The 24206-nt window shown below is 34.5% G+C and overlaps 4 protein-coding genes across 4 annotated transcripts; 3 read left to right on the forward strand and 1 right to left on the reverse strand.

Moving 5' to 3' along the window:
• Positions 1–12357: 12357 nt before the first annotated feature.
• Positions 12358–13165, forward strand: LOC135087845 (uncharacterized). Its single transcript, XM_063982670.1, has 3 exons — positions 12358–12629; positions 12766–12869; positions 12968–13165. The coding sequence occupies exons 1-3, from the start codon at positions 12548–12550 to the stop codon at positions 13163–13165; spliced, it is 384 nt and encodes a 127-aa protein (XP_063838740.1). The 5' UTR covers positions 12358–12547.
• Positions 13166–13233: 68 nt separating this feature from the next.
• LOC135087846 (uncharacterized) lies at positions 13234–13533 on the forward strand. Its single transcript, XM_063982671.1, has one exon. The coding sequence runs from the start codon at positions 13234–13236 to the stop codon at positions 13531–13533; it is 300 nt and encodes a 99-aa protein (XP_063838741.1).
• A 52-nt stretch (positions 13534–13585) lies between these two features.
• LOC135087844 (ankyrin repeat domain-containing protein 39) lies at positions 13586–16302 on the forward strand. The gene is made up of 3 exons (XM_063982669.1): positions 13586–13697; positions 13871–14092; positions 14205–16302. The coding sequence occupies exons 1-3, from the start codon at positions 13586–13588 to the stop codon at positions 14396–14398; spliced, it is 528 nt and encodes a 175-aa protein (XP_063838739.1). The 3' UTR covers positions 14399–16302.
• On the reverse strand, positions 14957–23243 carry LOC135087842 (ankyrin-3). Its single transcript, XM_063982667.1, has 10 exons — positions 23146–23243; positions 22831–23056; positions 22196–22673; positions 21677–21834; positions 21402–21577; positions 21177–21327; positions 20958–21082; positions 20712–20841; positions 18953–19136; positions 14957–18815 (listed from the first exon to the last, which is right to left on the reverse strand). The coding sequence occupies exons 2-10, from the start codon at positions 22910–22912 to the stop codon at positions 18434–18436; spliced, it is 1866 nt and encodes a 621-aa protein (XP_063838737.1). The 5' UTR covers positions 22913–23056; positions 23146–23243; the 3' UTR covers positions 14957–18433.
• Positions 23244–24206: the final 963 nt, after the last annotated feature.

Genomic DNA, 24206 nt, shown 5'->3' on the forward strand with positions numbered 1-24206 from the left:
ATAACATCAGTTTTCGATAGTCTACATTCACATAGAAGCCTTTGGTCAACCAATTAACTATAAATACAAACTTAAATTAGGTTCATCTGCATTTGTAATACCTAATCAAAACTGTTCCCAAGTGACATGGGTAACCTCTTATCTTGGGGGTTCTCGAGGATTTATCTATGATAAAGTATATCACAGACAAATGAAGTCCAAGCAAGCAGAGTCGCTGAGAAGGGTAAGTAGTTGAATAGACAAGGCCGTTGCCGAGGTTCCATTAAATGTAATAAAAAGAAATGTCAAGATAGAAAACTACTGTAAACATCACGGTCCCTGAACAAACAGGAAGGGATGTAAACGCCTAAAGCCATAATAAATAAGTAAAACGATACTCCTTTGGGGAGAGATCCCCTGCAGGCATCATGGGTGGCAAATAAAAAAGTTGCTTACCTAAGTAAATATACATTATTGATTAGATTCGTCCTTTATGAAACAAAGCTCAAACTTTGAGGTGTCTATTGTATATACAGGGTGTCCCAAAAACAATGGATAACCCTGTAAACATCCAACTATTACTCTTAAACTAATAAAGAAAAAAAAAACTACATTCAAAAATATCCTCATTTGTAGAAATGGAATGAGAAAAAGTAATCGCAGGTGGCAATTTTCTGAAAATCCACAAAAACTTTAAAAACTTGAAAACGGTGATATTTTTATTAGGGTCAAAATTTGATGTTATCCCATGGCGAGGCCTATCGATAGTTACAGGGTTATCCATTGTTTTTGGGACACCCTGTATTATACCATACTCGCATTATCTGAATACCTACTTTAAAATATACGTTTCGTTCTACAGAAGCGATAGGCCAAGTCTAAATGTTAATAAACCTGAACTCTATTATTTTATTGTTGGCATTTGTTTTGATATTCGTAGAATACCGTATTCATATTATGACAAATATAGGTAATATCATAAATAATAGGATATCTTACGGTAACCTACTTTTTGTAGTTGTGTGGCCGTTGTCATAGAAGATAAGTCCGTATTATGGCACCGCGAAAAGATTTCCGTAGGTAAATTAGTCTCTCGCGCACCATGGGGCAAAGAACAAGTTTTTACTGAGTCGCCACTTTATGAAGTAATGGTAATGGTACGGCGTTGATTGTCGTTTGTTATCCCGGCAGAGATTTTTTGTGTTCCGGTGATTATGATTGTATTTTTTTCTTTCCATCAAAAATGTGCCACTTTTCTTTTTTTTTTCACCAAAATAAAACAAAGAGTTCCTTACGAGAATTTGGTCAAAGTCAAAATCAAAATTTCTTTATTTGTATAGACTATTAAATAGTTCTTACAAATCGTCAAATATTTTGCTCTTAAGGAGCCTCTACATGTCTCATAATCTTTTTACCCTACCAGCGCTAGGGTTTGTTTATGAATTTAATACATTAATTTGTTTCGTATTTGGATAAATTAACCACTGTTGGAATACACAAAATTCTATTAAATTCTGTCCTAAGAGTTAAAACGATAAGCTTTCATGCTCGCTTTAACCACATTTTACAAAATATTTTCCATCTCGACAGGCCGAGCAGCGAGATAGAACACCTAATAAATATTCTGCATTCATTAACAGGCACGTGCGTGCTTAAGTCACAAATAAACATTTCAGCTGAAAAACGTGAGATAAAAAGCTTAGAAGCTTGCCTACGTGATCGACAACGTATGTACAATCAAACGCACATCAGACTAAACTTGTTTGTTGCAAAATAACCCTTATTGCAAAGAGATACGACACCATGTTTTTTTTTTTTTTTTTTTTTTTTTTATGTGTTAAACTTGATGTGCTGTCGTCCGTACTCTCATCGCGGTTTAACCTTAAATATTTTTCCGTCAATTTTACAAGCCCACTCGTTAAAAGATGAAAGGGAAAGAACATTATTGGGTTATTTATTTTACATTAGCAATGTTATTGCGATTGCATTTGAAGAGGCCTTACCAGCGAAGCGATGCTGGGCCCTAAAAATGAGGAGGCAGGTAAGAAAGTTACAGACAAAAGAACCAGCAGTGTTATTGTTGTGGTAAAAATAACCACTTAAAAGCGGAGTGTTCTCTAAGAAATAAATATTGCTCGGAATGTGGTCAACAAGGACACATATTCAGAATGTGTGAAAGAAAGCAACGAAAAACCAACATTTTGGAACTGGAGACTTCAAAGCCTATAGAAGAAAATGAGGAGGCAATAGATTCTATTAAAAATCTATATGAAGAATATGAGACATATACCTTTAATAGTGTAAGTAAAATACCACCACACTTTATAACCTTAAATGTGAATAGTCAAAATATACCATTCCAACTTGACACAGGTTCTGATGTTACTGTCATTCCATTATGTGATAAAAACAAATTCTTACCAGACTATGCATTACAAAGTTGTAAAATATTGTTTAAAAATTTTGATCAAAGTGTGTCACAACCATTAGGATTAATTTCAAATACCTTAAGGAAGGTCTATAAGGGTCACCTTTTCATTTTTACCGTTCATAATCTTACTTTTGGTTCGATATTGAATTTGAAGGTATCGTATTTCATACCTTAAAATTCATAAGCTAGCTTCATATAAAGTACAAAATCCTAATAGCTTATTTTTAACTAACTTCATACAAAATTAAATAAACAACTTGAAAAAATCGAACTGCCCAAGGAGGGAATCAAACCCGTACTTCATTTCATACGTTTTTAAATTCCTACATCTTTGAATTAACCAAAAAAAAAATCGTCCACAACTACGTAACAAAGCTGGAAAACTACTTCCTTTCTTTTGACAAAAGCATCAAGCTCACTATCTACCTAATTGTTTTTGTGAAGATTTTTTAAGTCAAAATCCTTTATCCACAAGCTTCAATAAAATTTCATGCACAAGATCGCTCCAAAAGGTAAAGTGGTATGATAATGTAGCAGAAATATTAGATAACAGCTAAAGGAGTTAGTCGTCGGGATATTCTTGAGATCCTATTTCAATCGGCACATTATTCCTTTCAAAAGATAAGCTACTAACTCGGTTATTTTACTTATTTATCAAAATACTACAATTTTCTGCTGTTGGGTGGTCTGTAATCTGACGTCACTATTTTCAGATTTTATGATCCGCCATGGATGTATTTTGGCTTAAGTTTTCCATAAAGCACGAAATCATATTTCTACCATCTGTGTTAGATTTAGAGCCAAAGATAACCTAGATAAGCCGTTATTTTACCACCTTACTTAGTAATTCACTCAACCACTGTAATTAAATGAGTCTCTCAGCGCACTAAACTTTTTGCTACTTTGCCCGCACTTCCTCGCAGAATTCTGTCATACGTCGCCTATAGAAAACATAACTTACTCGTACATACAACGATAAGTTCTCTGAGAGCAACTTATTTTGAATGAAACTTTGGAAGAACTCTTGTAGAAATATCTAAAGCTATTTATCTTCATTTATTTATTTCATTTGAATAGCAACATCGAATGTATTGGTTAGGTACTAGTTCCATTTATGAAAAAAAACTGGATCAATTAATTATGCTTTTTATTATCCATCAATGCACGCACTATTATTTTTGAAGTTTTATTAACGATATTAACTAACTTTTGTTTTGTAAATAATAAATTAGTGTTAACATAATTTAAGAGCTGTACATTTAGGGTCAAAATAAAAAATGCAGTAGATACTAATCACGAAATAATCACGAACTTTCCAAAGTTAAATCAAGATAAGTAGCTTAACTCTCTAGTTCGTCAGTGTTCCAGAACAACTTCCTTGGTCGAACGCGCAGTTACTTTATTTATACAAACCAAATTAAGCAGTGCCTTAGTTCGTCACTCCTCAGACTTTAGTTGGGGAAAACTTTCAAATCCCATTATTAATGTAGACTCTAATCGCATTTTAGCAATGAAATTCAGGAGTTGTATTTACTTACGCAACTGACCTACACTCACTCGAAATTGAGAGTCTTTCCCGTTCCGAAAGGCGTATTGGTGTATAAAACCTTCTTTACCTGCTGCCCTTAGCGATAATCTACCCGTAATTAAACAGTTTGTCTACATAAAACGTAAACTACCTTGGCAACAAATTCCAAATTCATAACTAGCAACAAAACTAAATTTGCCAATTTCCTCCAAAATTTCCTGAGTCCGAATAACGCCGGAATCATTTAAAAGTTAAATATAGGTACATTGTCATCCCAGTCCTCTCAGATATTTAGGCTCTAGGTATGGCGAAAATTCCGTAAGTTCCATGAAATGGGACAAATTTTGCCGTTTTATATTGAAAACCGTTCGTTACTCGCTCTTATTTCTGTAAATAAGTGTTTCGATTGAACTAAAGTTATGAAAACCTTGTAAGTCGATTATAGGACTCTATTTTACTTTTTTAAGCTGGTCTGATGTTAAATGGCTAACTTAAGAAATCTTCTTAGAAAGAAAACTTCCCTAACCAACTTAAAAGAAAATAGTTTTTCTCTTTAAAAAATGTTAACCTACGAATTTTTATCGTAAAGTTTGCAACTTCGTTGCAAAATAATTTCTAATCAATTTTTTATTGTTCAATGTCAACGTAGACTTTTAAAAAATACCTTTACTCCTTAATAATATAAGCCGTAGCTTCCAGGTGTGTCTCGAGATAATCAGAGTCTAATTATTTTTAGATCAAACTAAGGCGTAGTAATTACCTACAGTAATGCTGATTAATTTCTCAGACAGTACTCAGACTAGGTTCTAGCAATTATTATACGCAAAGATATAAAAGGAAATGTGTCATGACTGTTCACCTCTAATTATGTAATGAAAAATAACACAGAGTGATTATCCATGGTATTAAGGAATGACATTACGGAGGGCACTCCGTTACACATGGCACACACGTTACATAGCAATATCATGTAGGCTACTGTCATACATCATACCGTAATTGTGTTTACCTGAGAGACGAGACAAAATTATGCCAGGCTTATGGTGTATTTGACACTAAGTAGTTATGAGGCGCGACTTTTTCCGCATGGTTTTTTTTTGGGTCTAACACAGAATTTTTTTAAAGTACGTACCATTGTCAAGTACGTGGAATAACGAAGGAAACGTAGAACAACGTAGAAAATATAAATTACCCTGAAATACACACTCACCAAATGAGATTTTCTTCCGAATTAATAATACTTAGAGTACAAGCATAGATACAACCTCCAAATAGACATGTTGTCAGACTCATACTGTATTTTTCATCATAAAGATTACAATAAGTAGGTAGGTATACACAATGTCCTTTCAGAAAATGATGAAGGAAAACCTGTCCAACCACATGATTAAATCCCATTACAAAATCCGTGTTAGCATGTAGCTCATTGTGGTAAAATCATTTACGAGCACTTTTAGCTACGTTACGAAAGTTATTTATCTTGTTTTATTGGAGAAAGCCTCCAAACAACATAATTCCAATTAAATATGAGCCATTCGATATTTATTACCTTTTATTTAATTAAACGTCTTTCATAGAACCTAAGTAAAAATTTGTAAATACTTAATTGATCAAAAGACAGTATCTAGTTAACAACCTACGTAAATGAAATTCATGAATATTCTATCCATTGTCTATTGTTAATAGAACTTAGTTATGATGACATTATGATAGATAAGGATTCTCTTAAAGCGTAGGTAATGCTTTATTATGGTAATAGACTCGCTATTAGGCAGATAGTAGGTACCTACCTACTATTGGCGCATAGTGGTACCTATACGAAAACAAAGATACCTCCACCCATAGATTCTAACTAAAATTTGACTATAAGAATACGATTCAAAGCTTCGAAGGTGCTTTTATTGAAAGCTTTGGCTTAAGACCTATATTTTAGCGTGTCAGGCTGAGTCGGCAGTGATAATAACACAATCCCGCGTTTTATTATCTAGCAGCGTCGTTTGGAGACAAACCGAGGGTTCAATTCATGGCAGTTAAAGGATTGTAAACCTTTAATGTTTTACGAAACCCGACATTTAGTTAGCGCATCCTTCTACCTTTTTTCTAAGTATTTTTACGTATCACCTCAACGAGACTAAAATATTTCACTAAAGCATTTCGTATTTCTTAACTTTTCTACTTATCTGAATATTTCACGATCCCAACTTGGAGAGCTTTCTCAAAGTCCTTAATAAGTTACTAAAATGTAAATACCTTTTATTAGTCTTCAATATTTATGACATCTTTTTACAGTACCTAGGTAAGATGTAGTACGTACTTATTTTCATAAATTAAACATTAAGCAAGTAAGTAAGTGCTTATTAAGATTTAATAAAGCACCTAGCTCCGCGTAGCAATAAATTTTAATCCAAAGATACTACTTAAACTACTTTCCACGATACAACAAATACTTAGGAAATAATATTGCTTAAGAATGAAATATCTTACAAATAAAATAGAAAACAAATTTGAAATAAGCAATGTTATAGAACTATCGTAAAGTAGGTAGGAATAAAATAGCCCTAATGAAAATTTACTAATCATTATGAAGTTGAGAAAATAGCTAGCTGAAAGCATAGTGAAAGTAAATTACTGAAAAGTTTTCAGTGAGAGCTGGGAGGCGCCTTGATTTTCAATTGTGATGCTGCTTAAATGAAGAAGTCTTTATTGAGTCTATTTCTTCAATATAACGTGCCAGACCTTGACGGCATACCGACATTAGCCATCGACGAATATGCCGCGTTTTTATATCAGATATACAGAACACCGAAAACATATTTCATTATGAGCTAAATGAAAAACACGTTTACATAAACAATCTATAAATAGGACGTAGGTAACTACTAGAGTTTCCAATCTGAAAATCACGAGACGGTTTATCAGTCTCGATTTTCAATAGATCCTTTTTTTACTCACTAGATCGTCTTAGAGTAAGTAAACATAGTTCACAGTTCATTCACATAGTACAACGAATGGAATAAGAAAATGCGATAAACAAAAGAAAATCTTTGAACTCAACTGACTTTTATTTTCGAGATAGGCTAAATTCACTATTATTTATCTATATAAATAAAAATGAATTGATGTTCGTTAGTCTGATTAAAACTCGAGAACGGCTGGGCCGATTGAGCTGATTTTGGTTTTAAAATGTTAGTCGTAGTCCAGGGTAGGTCTAAACGGTGAGCAAATTTTATACGCACGCGATATTGTTTTTCTGTGACAGACAAAATATCACGCGGGCGAAGCCGCGGGCGAAAAGCTAGTTTTAGAATAAAATAAAATAGAGGTAAGTACTTACCTATGTTCTTTGGGAAATTCTAGTAGAAATTAAACTCTATTAACAGCGTTCTGGCAATAATCTGTTGAGTTGAAAAAGAAGGTTTAGACACCTCGCGGGGAAACAGGAACCTCTGCTATAAACGGCGTGTTTACTTTACGCCCATAAAATCATTTACAGACAAGCGCTTTACAGAAATCTAAAACACGCTAAGGTTTATTTTTAAATTCTTCATTTTGTTAATCAAATGCTGAACGTCTGCTGTTATCGCATAGTTTGAGGCTACTTTATTGCTGCAACTATTTTTAATAGAGGCAGGTAAGTACACAACCAGTTCTCTCATCTTTCCTAATGTTATCGTTAGATATTTTAGGAAATGTAGTAGCCCCCTCCTCGTTTATTTTAAAAATAACCACAAGTTTAAATTTCGTGACGAAAGCGTTTTTATTTAAATTGACCAAAAGTTACAGGACTTAAAAGCTTTGTAAAATACACCAAGTAATAGAAAAAAGATTAAAATTGACTATTGAAAATATTCCAATACTGAAACTTTACCATCTTTTTAATTACAATATCTAAAGAAGAGAACCTGAATTTCAGGAGGTTTAAATCGCTAATGAGTATAAACTCCTGTTATAATTAGAGCTACTAATTATAACAGAAGATTTAAAGTAAACATGCTACGACCCACGAGCTATCTTTCATTATCTACTAAACTTGTTTCAGGAACAATTTAATTACCTAGCTATCTTAGTACAACATACGTAGCTAAAGAAAATATACTGTTGAATATGAAAATAAGTACAGCAGAACCTTACAGTCAGAAAAAGTCGGCAAGATGGAAATGTAGCCAAAATTACAACGAAACAAAATCACTGAATACACTGGAAGTAGGTATAGGTATCTGGCAACTTAAATTGGGTCTCTAGAAAATATAGCAAACCCTGCGAAAATGTGTTTACATTCGTGACAGATTCTGATTTGGGTTTGCTTCGCTATGCTAGGTAGGTACGTACGTCCCAAGTTGTAGCAAATTATTTATGTGACTTTGTCGATTCAAAGTTGACAAGAAAGTTTATGGTATATCACCTTTTCATACCCCCTTTTGATACATAGCGACTCTCCCATTTTTTTTTTTGGCAAAGAAAGCTCTGACACTTTCTGGGGCTCTGAAAGCCAGCTCAAATTACTTTTTATTGATTTCAAAGTACCTACAAAATATTTTACAGATACCTAGCCTAATTGAAAAGTAAGGTACGAGTAAGTAAGTAGGTACTATGTTTTAAAAGTAAGTTAGGAAAGAAACTTCACTAATGTATTGGAGAATACATGTACAATAGATCGTTCCCTGCGTGATCGAATCAGAAAAGAGGAGATCCGCAGGAGGCCGTTGGGGCAGGAAAGTTCTCGAGTGGCGACCACGGGCTGGAAGACGTAGCGTGGGCAGTCCTCCTACTAGGTGGACCGACGATCTGGTAAAGGTCGCGGGAAGAGCCTGGATGCGGGCAGCGCAGGACCGTTCATTATGGAAAACCTTGGGGGAGGCCTTTGTCCAGCAGTGGACGTCATTTGGCTGAAACGAACGTACAATAGATAGTAAATGGACTTCTATTTATCTGAAATCATGATGATGACGATGAACTTTATTTTCATGACTTTCAGTAATTCAGCTGCAAAAAAATATCTGCGCGTGACCACAACCACAAATCTGCCGTCATTACAATTTATTTGCAACGCTTTAACAATAGGATTCATTTACGTGGAAATCGAGAAAACCGCAAAATATGATCATGGTACGGTACCTGCCACTTACTATCACATTATCTAAACTGCGAAACTACATTTTTAACTGATCGATCACCTTTTACTTACTTAAGTACGTCTAGTTATGGTCTTATATGGTCGAGAAAGGCGAAAAGGTATAAGGTTTTAAAGAAATCCATCGATTAAGCGATTCGAATGGCATGCACGATCACGTCGTTTGTTGCACACGCCTAGTTAGGTATCTTTACTTATGAGAGTTTCCACCAGTTTCCCCATACCCACTTAATACTCACTTAGCTCCATCCGACTCACTAAGCGTGGGGGCAATTACAATAAAAGCCCGCGAAGTATCTCGAAATTGCGCTGTGTTGTGTGGCGCTGGTGCTTAAAAGTAAAACAAAAATTGGGCAACATTTGAATAAGAAGTAGAGCGAAGTATCACAATGGGTACCAAAACACATATTTTGATAAGTGCACTTTTTGTGCCAAAACAAGTGTTACAAGATTAAGAATTACTGTCGTTTTAGTCTATTTAAAGTTGATAATACGAGTATAATTAGGTACCTAAGTATCTCTATGTGTTAAATTGATGAATTTAGTTTATTGGTAAATTGCGATTTGGTCTGCGATCACAATTTTGGTTCAAATCACGTTGGGGGCAAATCTTGGGGAGGACAAGGAGTCATGGTTAATTAATATAGTACCTACCTACAATCTACTATCTACTAACTCCTTTTATTATTTGGAAATAAGTAGGCAAAAACCCACGTGTAGTGTGTAGGTAGGTAATAGCCTGGCAAATTACTTGACATCAAAAGATGACTAGCCTACTGTCAACAGTTGCCCAGTAAATATTTTGCCAAATCGCTTTGCCACAAAGTAATGGAAAATACGTCGACTTTTTGTCAGAATGTCCCCCCCTATTCAGAGCGAGTAAAAGTACACAGAGCTTTTCAGAGCCGACGCTTCACGTAGCCGAGCTTTTATGCCAGTAGGAACCTACGAACTTTTACGAGATATCTCAATTAACAAATTGATGCTTGAAACAAACGATTCCTAGTAAAACGGATATTGCGATACAACAATTTAATTTCCTAACATGTTTCTCAAATTAATATACCTACCTAATAGGTAATACCTAGTTACGTTACGTAGGTATTACATACTTTTACATAAAACAAGTAGGTACCTATTACCTACTTACAGTACGTTATGTACCTAAACAAAATCTTACTTACGATACATAAATTACCAGTTAATATTAATCACTTACCATCAGGTGATCCGTCTGCTCGTTTGCCTCCTATCACATAAAAAAAAAATTGGGCAATTTTTTTTGTCGGAAATATTTCACCTTAGCTCCGTAGTTAAGTACTAAACTTTTTAAATTTACAATGTCACTCGACGCACAAAATAGGACTTAAGGGTACCTACAGAATAAATCTAAGATGAAGCGAGTTTCTCCAGAAGACATTTGTCTAGACTTCCATAATGCCTAAGTAGGTACCTATTTACTTACTTGTCTTAGAATTGAATGGAGGGAAATCGATAACCAATTAACTTTCCAATTAGTAGATCCCAATTCCCATGACTAATCTTTGATGATACTTACCTAACTAATTATGTAGGTACGTAAAAGTGTATACTTTAGAATTACTTAAATAATGAACTTTTGTGTGTTCTGCCCCTTAGACAAGTAGCAAAAGACGTTTTTTTGTATGGAGTTAAAGTTGTGGTTAAAGGTTCGACTTTCGATCGATCAAAAAGTGCCAGTTTGTCTACTTTAGACCTACAGAAGACAAATATTATATATTTTATGTAGGTAATGTGGGGCGGAAAACGGAAAAACTTGTAGGACGGCTTATAACAGCAGGGTTGCAATAATAAATAAAAATAAATTGTTTAAAAGAAAACATTTTGGTACAAAGTCGGCCCGATTTTAATTTGTATGAGAATCAAATCGGTGTAATGTGCGCACTTCCATACATACCCATCATAGATTGATGCCCATACTGATTAACTTTTTTTTTAAACTGCCCGACTAAAATATCAGCCGACGAAAAATCGGTGATCTGCTCCTACGCGTACAGTTTTTTAGTTAGGTTTGATTCTTTGACTCTTTCCTTTTCAAGAAAAGGCAAGGGCATTACGTCATACAGCCAAATATTCAGTTTTAATTTTTCTTAGTCTATTTTACATAAAATATAATATATATAAATCATGAAGCTAAAGATAAAAATGGAGGGCAGAGTTGGAACAAAAACTTGAGTTAAATACCTACTTATATCTATCTCGCTCTCTGCGGCCCTACCTCTCTTTTTAGTGTGAACTGTAGTATTGCTATCTTCTGATTTAAATCTCCTTGTAAATTCTTCGAAATAGCCAATTCACTAACCAAATCAGAAGTTAAACAAATAAATAATTAATATTTGAAACTAAGATTACCTAGTTAAATAAAAAATCACAAAATTGTCGGCCATTTAGGCTTAATGTGTTGGCGAATCAGGGAATTACAATCCCAATTCCTGGGTAATCGGTACCATGTGGCAACATCGGCCCAATCCGGCCCATCATGGCGGTTGTTTACTATTTTGTTTATTAAGCAGTTAATTTCGTTTGAGATTGTTTACAGGAAATAATCATTGTTTTATCACAAGAATTGGTGCAAAATTTTGTAGTGCGTGGTTGCGGTAGTACGTGGTGTCCTGGAAGTGACATAAGATTCCACGCGTAAGTGTTTATTTCGTGATTTCCGAGTTTCCGACATTGGATCATTGTAAACATTTTTCACATTTTTTACAGTAATTTCTTCCTAAAACGTTTTATCAGTAATTACACTTATCATTTTTAATGATACCTATGTCAAGAAATAAAGATTTTACATTGGTTTCATTGAATTTGAGCAATTTTATATTTTTTGTTTATTTAGAAAGAGCGAGTCTGCCCACAGAGAGCGAGATAGTGATACTTAGTTTGTGCTTCAAGTAGGTATTCGGAGTGTGGCCTCCATTTTTATCTGTAGCTTCATGATATAAATGTCTTTGCTTAAGAAAACAATTAGGTCATTAAAAAATAAAAAGTCACATGCCATGTTGCCAGGTTAAAATTTTAGTACAAATTATGTACAAAAATACACCTTATGAAAACTAATGTCTGTAAGAAATTACGAAAGAAAAGAAAGAAAATTATTTATGTAATTCTTACTTGATAAACATTTGTGTTTCATTATTTATCTTAATACCGTGGTGGATAAGATCAGACTTTATTAAACTGAGACATGCATGAATGTGCTACAATTTCCGTGTTTGGTGTATATTCAATAAAATCGTATACAACTCGCGTACTCACTTCGCTAGATTTTCGGTTTTCGTAAATTCGTGAGTAATTTGGTACTGGTGTTACTGGCAACATTATTTCCAGTTTTCTCTTGTTGGAGTTTGCAGCGTATTTGTTGGTCAAAATAAATAAAATAAAATACTGTAAGTAATCAGTTCAATAAATAACTGTACAAGTGGAAAAATATCTGTAATCAATGCCATACATTTTGATAAGGGGCAATCTTGCATCATATGGGCATAAAAACCCTTGGCGTGTATTGGTGTCCGGACTAAAAGGTAGATTTTGAACAAATTTACTGGAGATACTTTATTAATTTTAGGCGTAGTCGGCTTATTTGTGATGTAGTTGATATAGTTCAGTTGTACTTTGTCTCTTATTTGTGTAATCCAATCTATACTTCGTCTTTTGCAGCTGGCGATATAGAGCAGTTGAAGAGATTTGCTTGTGGAGGATACTGCGACGATTCCACTATTGTCTACTTACAGCATCCTTGTGTTATTCTCAGTGCGTTAGAGGTAAGATCTGCTACATTATTTACTTACACATAAAAGCCAATCATCCACAGAGTAGTTGTGTGTAGATGACTCATGTAAGTAATCAATAAACTTTGCAGGTGTTGGGTTACAAGGTTGTCGCGTCTAGTTCCACAGCCGTTAAACAGGATTATAATGAGTACATGTGGACTATGAGAAAAGAGTTTTCTGAACCAGAACCTTCTATTATTGTAGAGCAAGATAACATCACAAATTTTAGTAAGGAGGCTATGCACTTGGGCAATTATCAGCACCAAAATAAGGACGACGAGGTGTAAATTTATATCATAGAATTTTTAAAATTTGATATTTTTTATCTGTTTTCAAATTTTTGACTAATTTTATTATGGACACAAAAGGTAGTCCGAAAATTCTAGCAAGCTCTTTGAGCAACCCACTGTTGAAAAAAGAAGGGGTCGTATACATAGCAATTAAAGGTTCATTGCATGCAACAGATTGTTCTGTATTTGGAGCACAAGAAGAAGAAGTACGGGTTCTGGCGAAAAAATATGACGTCGGCTTGAATGGCTTTTCGATTCGAGACAATGTTGTCGAAGTCATAAATTTATTTAGCAAACTTGGGTACAGGATCATTTCCAGCACTGGCGAGTCTGAAATCACTTGGACTATGCAAAAGGAGATCTAACTGACAAATTCACTGAATTGTTTTTCTTCTAACTAAAACACAAATTATTATAATGGAACACAAAAGTAATTGTGACCACACCAACTGCACTGCAGCTAATTCCAATCAATCAGTCTGTCAAACATTATCTGAAATGGATTGGGAAAGGGGCTTATGGTATGCAGGTAATTAAAGTATTCTGATTATTTGACTGTACAAAATTAGTAATTCAATTACAAATTGAATTTGTTATTGTTTCAATCTGCACAATTAATAAATAAATATTAATTATTTGTAATGGATTTGGAAACCAATTAAGTTTTATTTTGATTTATTATAACATAAATTCTACTTTCAGCATTTAATGGTGACATAGAAAGAGTTAATGCCCTGATTTCTAAAGCATCTAACATTAAAGACACAGTCAATGCCCCTGACAATTCGGGATACACTGCACTTCACTATGCTGCACGGAATGGACACACTGACGTTTGTGACATATTGATAAAAAATGGAGCTTGTATCGACGCTCAAACCAAAAGTGGCAAAGCAACACCTCTCCACAAAGCTGCTGCAGCAGGTAAATTACCAATTTATTTAAATAACTTTAATGAATTTCTTGGATTGAGATTAGAAGAGGCATGTTAACTTTTATAAATTTAACATTTATAAAAATATCATTTTGTTTTCAGGAAACACCACAGCAGTGAAGTTTCTTATTGATTCGGGAGCAACTGTAGACATGCAGGATGTTGATGGACAGACAGCTCTTCACAAAGCTTTGGAAAACAACAAGTTTGAACTGGTCAGGATTTTATTAGATGCATGTCCTCAGTTACATCACATTAATGACTTTAAAGGCAGACGTCCTAATATACCTGAATAACAAAATATTTGTATCTAATTTATGCACTTTACCTTTTTTATAAACTCTGATCATTTGTTGACTTTTTAGCTTGTTGTGTAAACGAAACTTGTCATTAGACACATTATTTCTCATAACACCTATAATTTAATTGAATTAGAAGTATGCTGCTATATTTAAATGAAACTAAAAATATGTTATTTTTAGAAAACCTAAATATAATTCCATGTTTTATTTTTATGATAACTGGTCACAACCAGTAGAATGAAAAATCATTTATAATTTTGTTATTCTCTTGATGATCGAAATTTATATAAGTTATTGATATGATAACAATGATAAGTTTATGTTAAAAGAATTATTTACTGTTATATTTTATTTTTAATTATTATCAATGTTTATTTATTATTTTTATGAGGCCAAATTTTTGGTGTTACAGTATTACCACCAATTATTTTTATTAGAAAATGACCACAAATATTGCTTACATAAAATGGCAGGCGTTTATTTATATTGCCACATTTTTGCAATTATCAGTAATCAATCAGGAATTCAAAAGTAAGAAATACCTTGTGTTTAAGTAAATATTTAATATTGGTGGTAATACTAGTCATACTTGCAAGAAACCTTTTTTGTGCACATTCCCAATAATTGATGTATCAACTCTGTTAACCTGTACCAGATTTCTAAACATTTTCAATGGTCTATCTGTCCAGCTGTTAATATCAAAAGTGAAAGTAAGCAGAAGATAACTATTTGCACTTTTGTCAGTTTAGCCTAGGCGCAGACCACCGACTTTTAGTTGGCCGATAGTTGAGTCTGGCTGTTAATCAGTATGGAGATGAATGAAAGTGCGCACATTGTATCGGCGGATACTTCATACAAATTAGAATCGGGCCCTACTATCGGCCGACTAAAAGTATGTAGTCTGCGCCTAGACTTAGATGTACCATTGCAGAATCTCACTGACGTCACTCGCGATAGCAAGTGAGAAACTGATATGGAGTTGTTCTCTTTTATTTCGCCTGAATAAGGATGTCATTAGGAAATAAAAGTATGCATTTTTTTTTAAGTTTGTAAACAAAATGGAAAGCAAGATTGTTGTAGCATTTATATTTGTTTTTATATTATCAGACTTAACTGCACATTTAAGGTGCTGTGAGGATATAGGAACAGAAGTAAGGAGTCATGGGTGTTACTAAAACAGTCATGGCAATATTTAATCCATATAATTTTAAGTAAAATACATTTATTAGTATGAATTAAGTATTTTATTATGAATTTGTAAACAATATATACCATCCCTGTAATTTTAGGTTTTAAAATGTATATGTTACCACTGATATTTTGTTTTTCAAAAGAGGATAAAAATACAATGTTATAAGTTTGGACCCCATCAACCAATGTTCTTCAATCTAGGCAGCTTTTTCACTATCGAATGTTTAAATAAATATTAGTAGTGTGGCAATAGTAAATTAATTAAAGTTTGCCACATATGCTTGCTTATTATTGGTTGGTGGGCTGGTGGAATGTATCCTCAGTTGATATGCTGTAACAGAAACGAAGGTTCTGATTTTTAAACTAAATGGTAACATTTACATGGTGTAATAATCATATCATTTTTTAACCTTTAAAAATGTGTAATAATAAGTATGTTAACAGAGATCCAAGTAATAAATAGGTACTACATTAAATAAGTCGACGTCAAAAATATCATTACACCTTTTATTTCTGTTCATGTATTTTGTCTCAACTGTAAAGGCATTTTTGAGCACTGTAAATATATTTTTAATGTCGACTATACACCATTATGCATCTTACATGTCTAGAATTTTCATTAGGTATAATGTTTATGTTTTCATCTTTGAGTATACATTGACTTTGTATTATGTTGATAATAAATGATTACATATCTATTAAACACATGCTATTGTTATTATTACTAATCTTCGAGTTACTAACACTTTCATCGTACATTTTGTTAATGAATTCGCGAGATGAATAGAATACATAATTTCTGTATTAATGTATTATATTGCACATAAACCCCTCACTGAAGTATTTTAGCAAATAATAATATTCAAAACAAAAAATTAGGAACATTATTATTTTTAATTACACAAAATTTGTTCTATTTTGAAATAATAATAGTAGTAGTAATCTCGATACTTTCATACTATTTTACGAAAGATGTTCATGTAAAGTCGAAAAAAAATGAGTAAGAAGTATTATCCTTTATTTGTTGAACATTAAAAGCATGCACTTGTCATAGGTACACATTTAGATAAATACAAATTATATTTAGGACATATTACCTACTTTTCGATATAGTAACACAAATGTCTTTTATAATACAGACTAGCTTTCCGCCCGCGGCTTCGCCCGCGTTGAATTTTGTCTGCCACAGTAACTATCCTATGTCCTTTCCCGGGACTCAAACTATCTCTTTACCAAATTTCATCAAAATCGGTTCATTGGTTTAGACGTGAAAGCAAGACAGACAGACAGAGTTACTTTCGCATTTATAATATTATGTAGTATAGATTGAATATAATGACTTCAAGGTTACCTTTGTAAAGGCATTCATTATGACAATATTTCGTTTTATAATAATAATAATAAATTAATTAATAATTTTACACTTAATTTTATTTAATAATAGTCTTAGACAGTGTAATATCTACAATAAACCACTAGGTTCTTAAAAGAAAACAAATATAATATGTCTATTGATTATGTATCAAACAACCAACAGAAAAATTAACTAAACAATTTGTCTGCTAATGCTAAGAAGTCACGAAACCGCGCCCACACGATTGTGGACTGCGGCCTCCGCATAAAACATAATTTTTCCAACTAGCTGATTTCGGTCACGCGTCTGAATATACATTGCGGGTGTTGTCACACCGCACCGTATTCAAGAATTATTATTATAACAATAAATATAGCACATTAAAGGATAGTGCCAGGGTCTGGACCAAGTGTTGCCCAGAATCAACCCATAGTGCATTTTGTTCCTCAGGCCTATACTAATGTGTAAACCGAAGCGCACTGAAATGTATCCCTGGAGTTAAGAGAAAAAAAGAGTTTTGTTTTGAATTATTTACATACAAAATATCATCGATGTATACGTACTACGCATAAGATTTTGCGATTATGGCATTAAATAACACTCGCTATGTTGAACTTAACCATACTGCATTCGTACACGTTACTATAGTGCGATTTAGACATTCTTTATAAACGATCTAGCGCTGTTTTAATTGTTTGGTAAGTTGACAGAAATTCATTATTTCCAAAATGAAGCAAGAAGTTTTAGTTCTCTATCCTTGCAAAAAATCAATTTGTTGGTGTATTACAATCGATTATTGAAGTTATTGTAAGCTAAAACTTCTTGCTCAATTTTGGAAATAATTAATTTCTGTCAAGTAACCAAACTACTGCAACAGCGCTTGATCGCTTATAAAGAATGTCGAAGTCGTACTAAAGTAAGGTGTACGGATGCAGTATGGTTAAGTTCAACATAGCAAGTGTTATTTAATGCCACAATCGCGAAATCTTATGCGTAGTACGTATACATCGATGATATTTTGTATGTAAATTATTCAAAACAAAACTCTTTTTTTCTCTTAACTCCAGGGATAGATTTCAGTGCGCTTCGGTTTACAAATTAGTATTGGCCTGAGGAACAAAATGCACTATGGTTTCATTCTGGGCAGCACTTGGTCCAACTTCCATACATGGATTGGCACTGTCCTTTTCACTACACGTTTTTACGTCCGTAACGAGGTTTCACGAGGGTTGCTCGCTGTCACTGCTGCTGCTGTCACTGCGCCGGCGATGGCTAGTGTGACACTAGCCATCGCCGGCGCACTTCTACGGTTAGTTGTTCATGACTAGATTTTAAATTAATCTTGATCGATCGTAAATAATCGCGCAACTTGCGATTATCCCTTTTCAGGCCGCAATTGTGTTCACTTCTTACAGTGATTTCAACCTGCGTAAAATAATGCCTAGCTGTGCACCGGCATTCCTGAAAAGGTTATGTAGGTTCTGTCATTCATTGATCAACCATTCATACTCGTCTTGCATGGTGAGGAAGCGTTTTAAGGTTGTTGGTAATGGTAAGCTATTTACCGATGTAAACAATCCCATATTCTGGCATGAACGTCGAATCTGTATCCTGCAGAGATCCGTAAGACTCAAAGGTTGCTTAGTTAGGCTAATGGCTTGCAGCCATTCTGCGGTGCTTCCGGGCTTAGGAGACTGTTCATAAATTTCTGGATAGGGCAAATAGTGCCCGGCTCTGATAAGTAAGTTGACAAGATCGGCATTACGTCGTCGACTAGCTATAGAAAGATTATCCAATCCGCATCTTCGCACATCACAGCAATTTACGTCGGCCCCATGCCTTATAAGTAGCAGTGCGGCATAGTCCCTGAAAAATAAGTATTATCATCATTATTATATTGTTTATTTTATGTTCGTGTCTGAATGCGTTTTATTTATATTTTTACTGGTTTTAACTGTGCAATATTAAAATAGAGAAATAAAAAACCATTTCTATGTACTCACCTATGCAACAACAAAGCTCTATTCAGAGGGGTGTCTCCTGTGAGAGCAGTATGATTCATATCAATCTTATGTTCTATTAGGCATTCCAATAACTCTTCAAAATTTTCTAAATATTCGATGCATTCCACGGCGACGTGCAAAGCATTCGCGCCAGTTATACTATTGCTTGCATTAATATTTGCACCTGTAAATAACATTACTATTGTAGGACTGCTACTAGATATGACTAAAGCCTACGATAGAGTTTCCCATGAAACCTTACTCTCAAAACTTTATGGGGTAGGCATTCGGGGCGACGCATACGGTTGGCTTCAGTCATATCTTAGGAATAGGCAACAATGTGTACAATTACAATATTTCAATGAATCTTCCTGCGAAATACAAAACGTAAGATCAAAACTAATCACTACTAACTGGTCAATCCCCCAGGGAAGTATCTTAGGATGTATACTTTTTTTGATATACATCAATGATTTACCTAAAGTATGCAACACACTTAGCGTACTATATGCAGATGATGTATCCCTACTATTTAAAATACCAAATTGCGACTCAATCAATATCCTTATCTAATAACATAACTGAATCTTATAACACATTAAAACTTTGGCTCCAACAACATAATCTCGAAATTAACAATAAAAAAACAAAACTAATCCAATTTAAACCTTATCAAAAGAAAAAACTTAATCTTAACTCTGTAACTGAAACAATAAATGTACAAGAAATAAACGAGTTTACTCTTCTAGGCATCACATTAGATACTCACCTAAACTGGAAAAAACATGTTGAAGTAGTAAAATCGAAAATATCTCAATTCTTATATGCGCTAAGCATCTTAAAAACCAACTCATCTAAAGAAACCGCCTTCTCTGCTTACTACGCCTACGCGTACGCCTGGCTACGCTACGGCATCATCATGTGGGGTCATAGCTGCGATTTTCATGACTTATTTATTATGCAAAAGAAATGTTTAAGAATAATTATAAATATAAAACAAAGAGTCAGTTGCAAACCACATTTTGTTAATGAAAAAATGTTAACTCTACCATCTATTTATATTTTAGAATCAGCAATATTTGTTAGAAAGCACATGTACTTATTCCAGCAAGATCCAAACCCCCGCCGCAGGACTAAACTTCTCCTTCCAACCCCTAACTCTGAAATGTTTAGAAATAGCCCAGCAGCATAATCGTTGCATACAAATTTTCAATAAAGTTCCTGATAATATTAAAAATATAGATATAGATAAGAATCATATGTTTAAACAAAAGTTTAAAGCATTCCTAATAAGTAAATGTTTCTATAGTGTCAAAGATTTTATGGAAGATAAGTAATAAATTTTGTTATAAGTAAGTAGTAGATGTATATATTGTCATACTTTGTTATATAAATATAATAATATTTTATATAAGTCTATTAAAAACTAAAATAAGCATGTAAGTTAAGATATACCTACTTATAAATGTAAGTAGATTGCTGTACCCAACCGGGTGTGCATAGTTACCTAAGTCACCTAGTTTTAAGTTTCTTAGTGTACTATGTATTTTATTGCTATAAATAAATAAATAAATCCTTCAAGCTCCGCGAATCTAGACACAATAGAATAATCAATTGTTATGACATTAATTAATGCCGTCTGGGACTCAATCGGTTAATATTTATCTTGTTAAGTTTAGAATTGTAACTATTTACCATCTACTGACTATTGCATACTAGCGCTATAGCGCTAATGAGTAAATAATGATGAAGATCATACCTTTGGCAAGCAAGTGCCGAACATCTCTAAGTTGTGACAAGCGTACAGCCAGTAGAAGCGCCGTATCACCATTATCATTATGCAAATTTATTCCTCCTCCAACACCTGCTAGCATTTTTACAATCGGTTCCTAAATGGAAAAAAGATTTAATGCATTAAACATTTTCAAACATGACTGTTGTAATTTAACTTGTAATGTGGTGTTTAAATGTAGAAGTAGCAAGCATTATGAGAATAATGACTGACCTGGCCTTGAATAATGGCATTGTGAATCAACCTATGTGAATGTGTTATTCGAGCACCTGCTTTCAAAAGAAGTTCAACAATGTCTGGTAATCTTTCCCATACAGCTTCACAAAGTGGTGTGTATCCTGAAAAAAAAAAACAATCAATGGATTTTAGTTTGGTAGGTATGTGAATTTTCAAAGCGTGTTATCTATGTTCAATCAAGTACTATAAACTTACCATGAATCTCTTCACTATTTACATTTGCACCAACACTAATAAGGTACTCAACCACATTCGGATGTCCTTTCATGACGGCTACATACAAAGGAGTCCGCTCATTAGTGTCCCTAGACTCGATATTAGCCCCTTCAGCGACTAGCACCTTGACCTGTAATTTGTTATTAAGAATGAGACAATAGAAAAAAGTAGTGAAACTAATTTTATCTGATTATCAAAACTAACCATATCTAAATATCCCCTAGATGCTGCAAAATGTAGTGCTGTTATTTTTTCATGAGTTTTGTTATTGACTTGACTGCCTGCACTCAAAAGCATCTTAGCAATATTTGTTTCATTTTCCATGGCTGCTATGTGTAATGCTGTTAGTCCTTCAGAAGCTGTTAAATCTACTTTACACCCTGGAACCAGATTTCATCAATAAAATTTACAAATTCCTTTATTTACTTTTAATAAATGTAATTTTTCATTTTTATGCAGATTTATTACTACTACTGTACCAGATTTAAGTAAGAGTTCAACAATATCTTGATGGCCGCGTTCTACTGCATAATGAAGAGCTGTTCTCATATAAGAATCTTGTTGATCAACACCGTAAGTTGCTGCTGATGCTGACGCTATTGCTGCACCAGTGCTTTCTAATATAGCAGCGTACCACCTGTTTACAGACAAATTAAAAGATTTGATAGTCTTCCAATATTTCAGGAAAACTAGAAAAGTAATTTTAAAATGAAGCCACTTTTAAACTAATATTCTGAATTGCCAGTCTAAACCCGATTTTACTCATGAACAGATTTGATCCAGTGAGTGATACAAATAATGTTATTATAATCCATCTAAAAACCAGGACTAAGATGATCTATAGAACTAATTATTATACCTAATCTATGCCAGAACAATTAATATTATAGATAAAATGCTGATCCATGATACTAGAAACAATAGGAAATCTTAAAATCTTAGTAAAAGTTTGTTTACTATGTTTCTCCTTCAGAAAACCTGTCAGTGTAGATTCAAACCTGTACATTGACGTCCAGGATTCATCCTCACTAGTGTCCACTATGGGTGTGTCATTATCTATCTCCTCATCCCACTCCAAGTCAGACTGAGGTGACGGTGTCAACGAAGATGCAGTTAAGATACTTGACACTTTACTCTCATCGCTGCTTGAACCTTCACTATGGATAACTACAAAGTAACCTTGATTTTTTTCTGGTTTCAAACTGTCCTGCTTTACATCTTCACACTGACCTAAACTAAAATCGTTAATTTTTCTGTCATTTAAATTCTTATATTTCACAACTGTTTCTGCAGGACCACCATGATGATACTTCCTTTTTTTCGATTTATGCCTCTTCTTAGTTACAGATGTTGCTTTTGATGTACTACAAGATAATGTGGCCTCTATTAAAAGTTTAGCTATATCAAGATTTCCAGTGTTTGCTGCTAAACCCAAACTTGTTTTACCAAAGCTGGTGGTTTTATTTGGATCAGCACCTGCAAAAGAGACGACCAAAGATAATTAAGAAAATATTTTTAAACATTTATGTACCCAATTAAGTACTCCTTAGTTACAGACAAAATGGTAGCAAACAAACACAATCCACATCAGCCCAGAATGATGATTATCCATTCTCTACGCCACACACCTTACCTTTGGATAATAAATGTGCCACTGTTTGATGATCTCGTGATAATACAGCTTGGTAAAGACCATCTTCTAAGGATTTTTCCATCTTCCACTACTTATGGTAAATATATAAATAAATATGCATGTGGCTTTCAGAAATTCATAGTTGCCCTTGTTTCTAAAGGACATTAGAAGCATTTTTCTATTTTCATTTTTCACTGTTCATGACGAAGCTTTTCAATAATATTAACTAAAAAGTTTTTAAAACGCAATATAACAACACCGGCAACAATTCCTTGTACAACATTTATTAAAACAAAGTATTCATTTTATACTTACATATCTACAAACAAATATTAAATTCAATAAATCCTTTGGACAACAACATGAGATTTACAGCAACAATACAAACATGACAAAAAACTCCATCTGTGACAAAAAACAACAATCGATCGATCAAAATTTTCTGCGTTCGGAAACGAGACAATGACAATGACATAAAAAAAATTAAGTCCAAAGATGATATAATCATAGAGCAAACTGCTGAAAGATTGTGGCACAGATGAGTAAGAGAATAACGAAGAGGGAGGGTCATAAAGTTGGGGGAGGAGGATAGGAGGCGTTTTGTGAAGAGGAATAGGCAATGAAGAAAAAATATCAGAGGTAATTAAATGTACAGAGATTTTAATTAAATTAATAAACAATTATTTCAGATAAAAAGTCAATCAAGGTGTTATTGCCAAAATGCCAACTAAACTATGTGAAAGGGTGCTTTTTTTAAGGTCCTACCAGGGCCGGATTAACCATCTCGGGGCCCCTAGGCACAGCTCATTTCGGGCCCCCCCTTTTTTTTGTCGCGGAAGAAATGCTTTGTGCACCGTCATCACTGCCGGGGGACAGGGTGGTTTAAGGGACTCCCGGCGCCCTAAAAAGGGCGCTGCTCCGTTCTGAAAGGAAGGGGTATATCCCGCGGCGTTCCGTCATCGCCCAAGTGGGGGTGTCACGAGTATCCGGCCGTAGCCTTAGACTTCCGCGACACCACCGGCGACAGCTCGCCTACACGGCGGACCCTACACGCCCCCCTTGTGGGGGTCCGACGGGAATGGCCCGAAACGCCAAGCCGTTCCCGTCAGACGGAGGTGACAAGGGTGGCCCCGCACCCCCGGCCTGCTGGCCGCCACCTGGGGGCAGAGTAGAACGGTCGTACAACCGCCTTCTCCACCAAGGGGGTGCGGACTGCGGAGTGATGAGGCGAGAGGATCGTTCTCCCGCTCGCGCTCCGCTGCCTCCTACTGAAGGATGACCTCTTTGCAAAATGAAACGACCGCCATCCAGCATCCTCCATTTACCAGCGTGTCGTTGACCAGGCTCAGAAGCGAAAGATTCCGGCCCACGACCGC

Source organism: Ostrinia nubilalis, chromosome 3 (assembly GCF_963855985.1).
Source record: "Ostrinia nubilalis chromosome 3, ilOstNubi1.1, whole genome shotgun sequence".
Classification (NCBI taxonomy): Eukaryota; Metazoa; Arthropoda; class Insecta; order Lepidoptera; family Crambidae; genus Ostrinia; species Ostrinia nubilalis.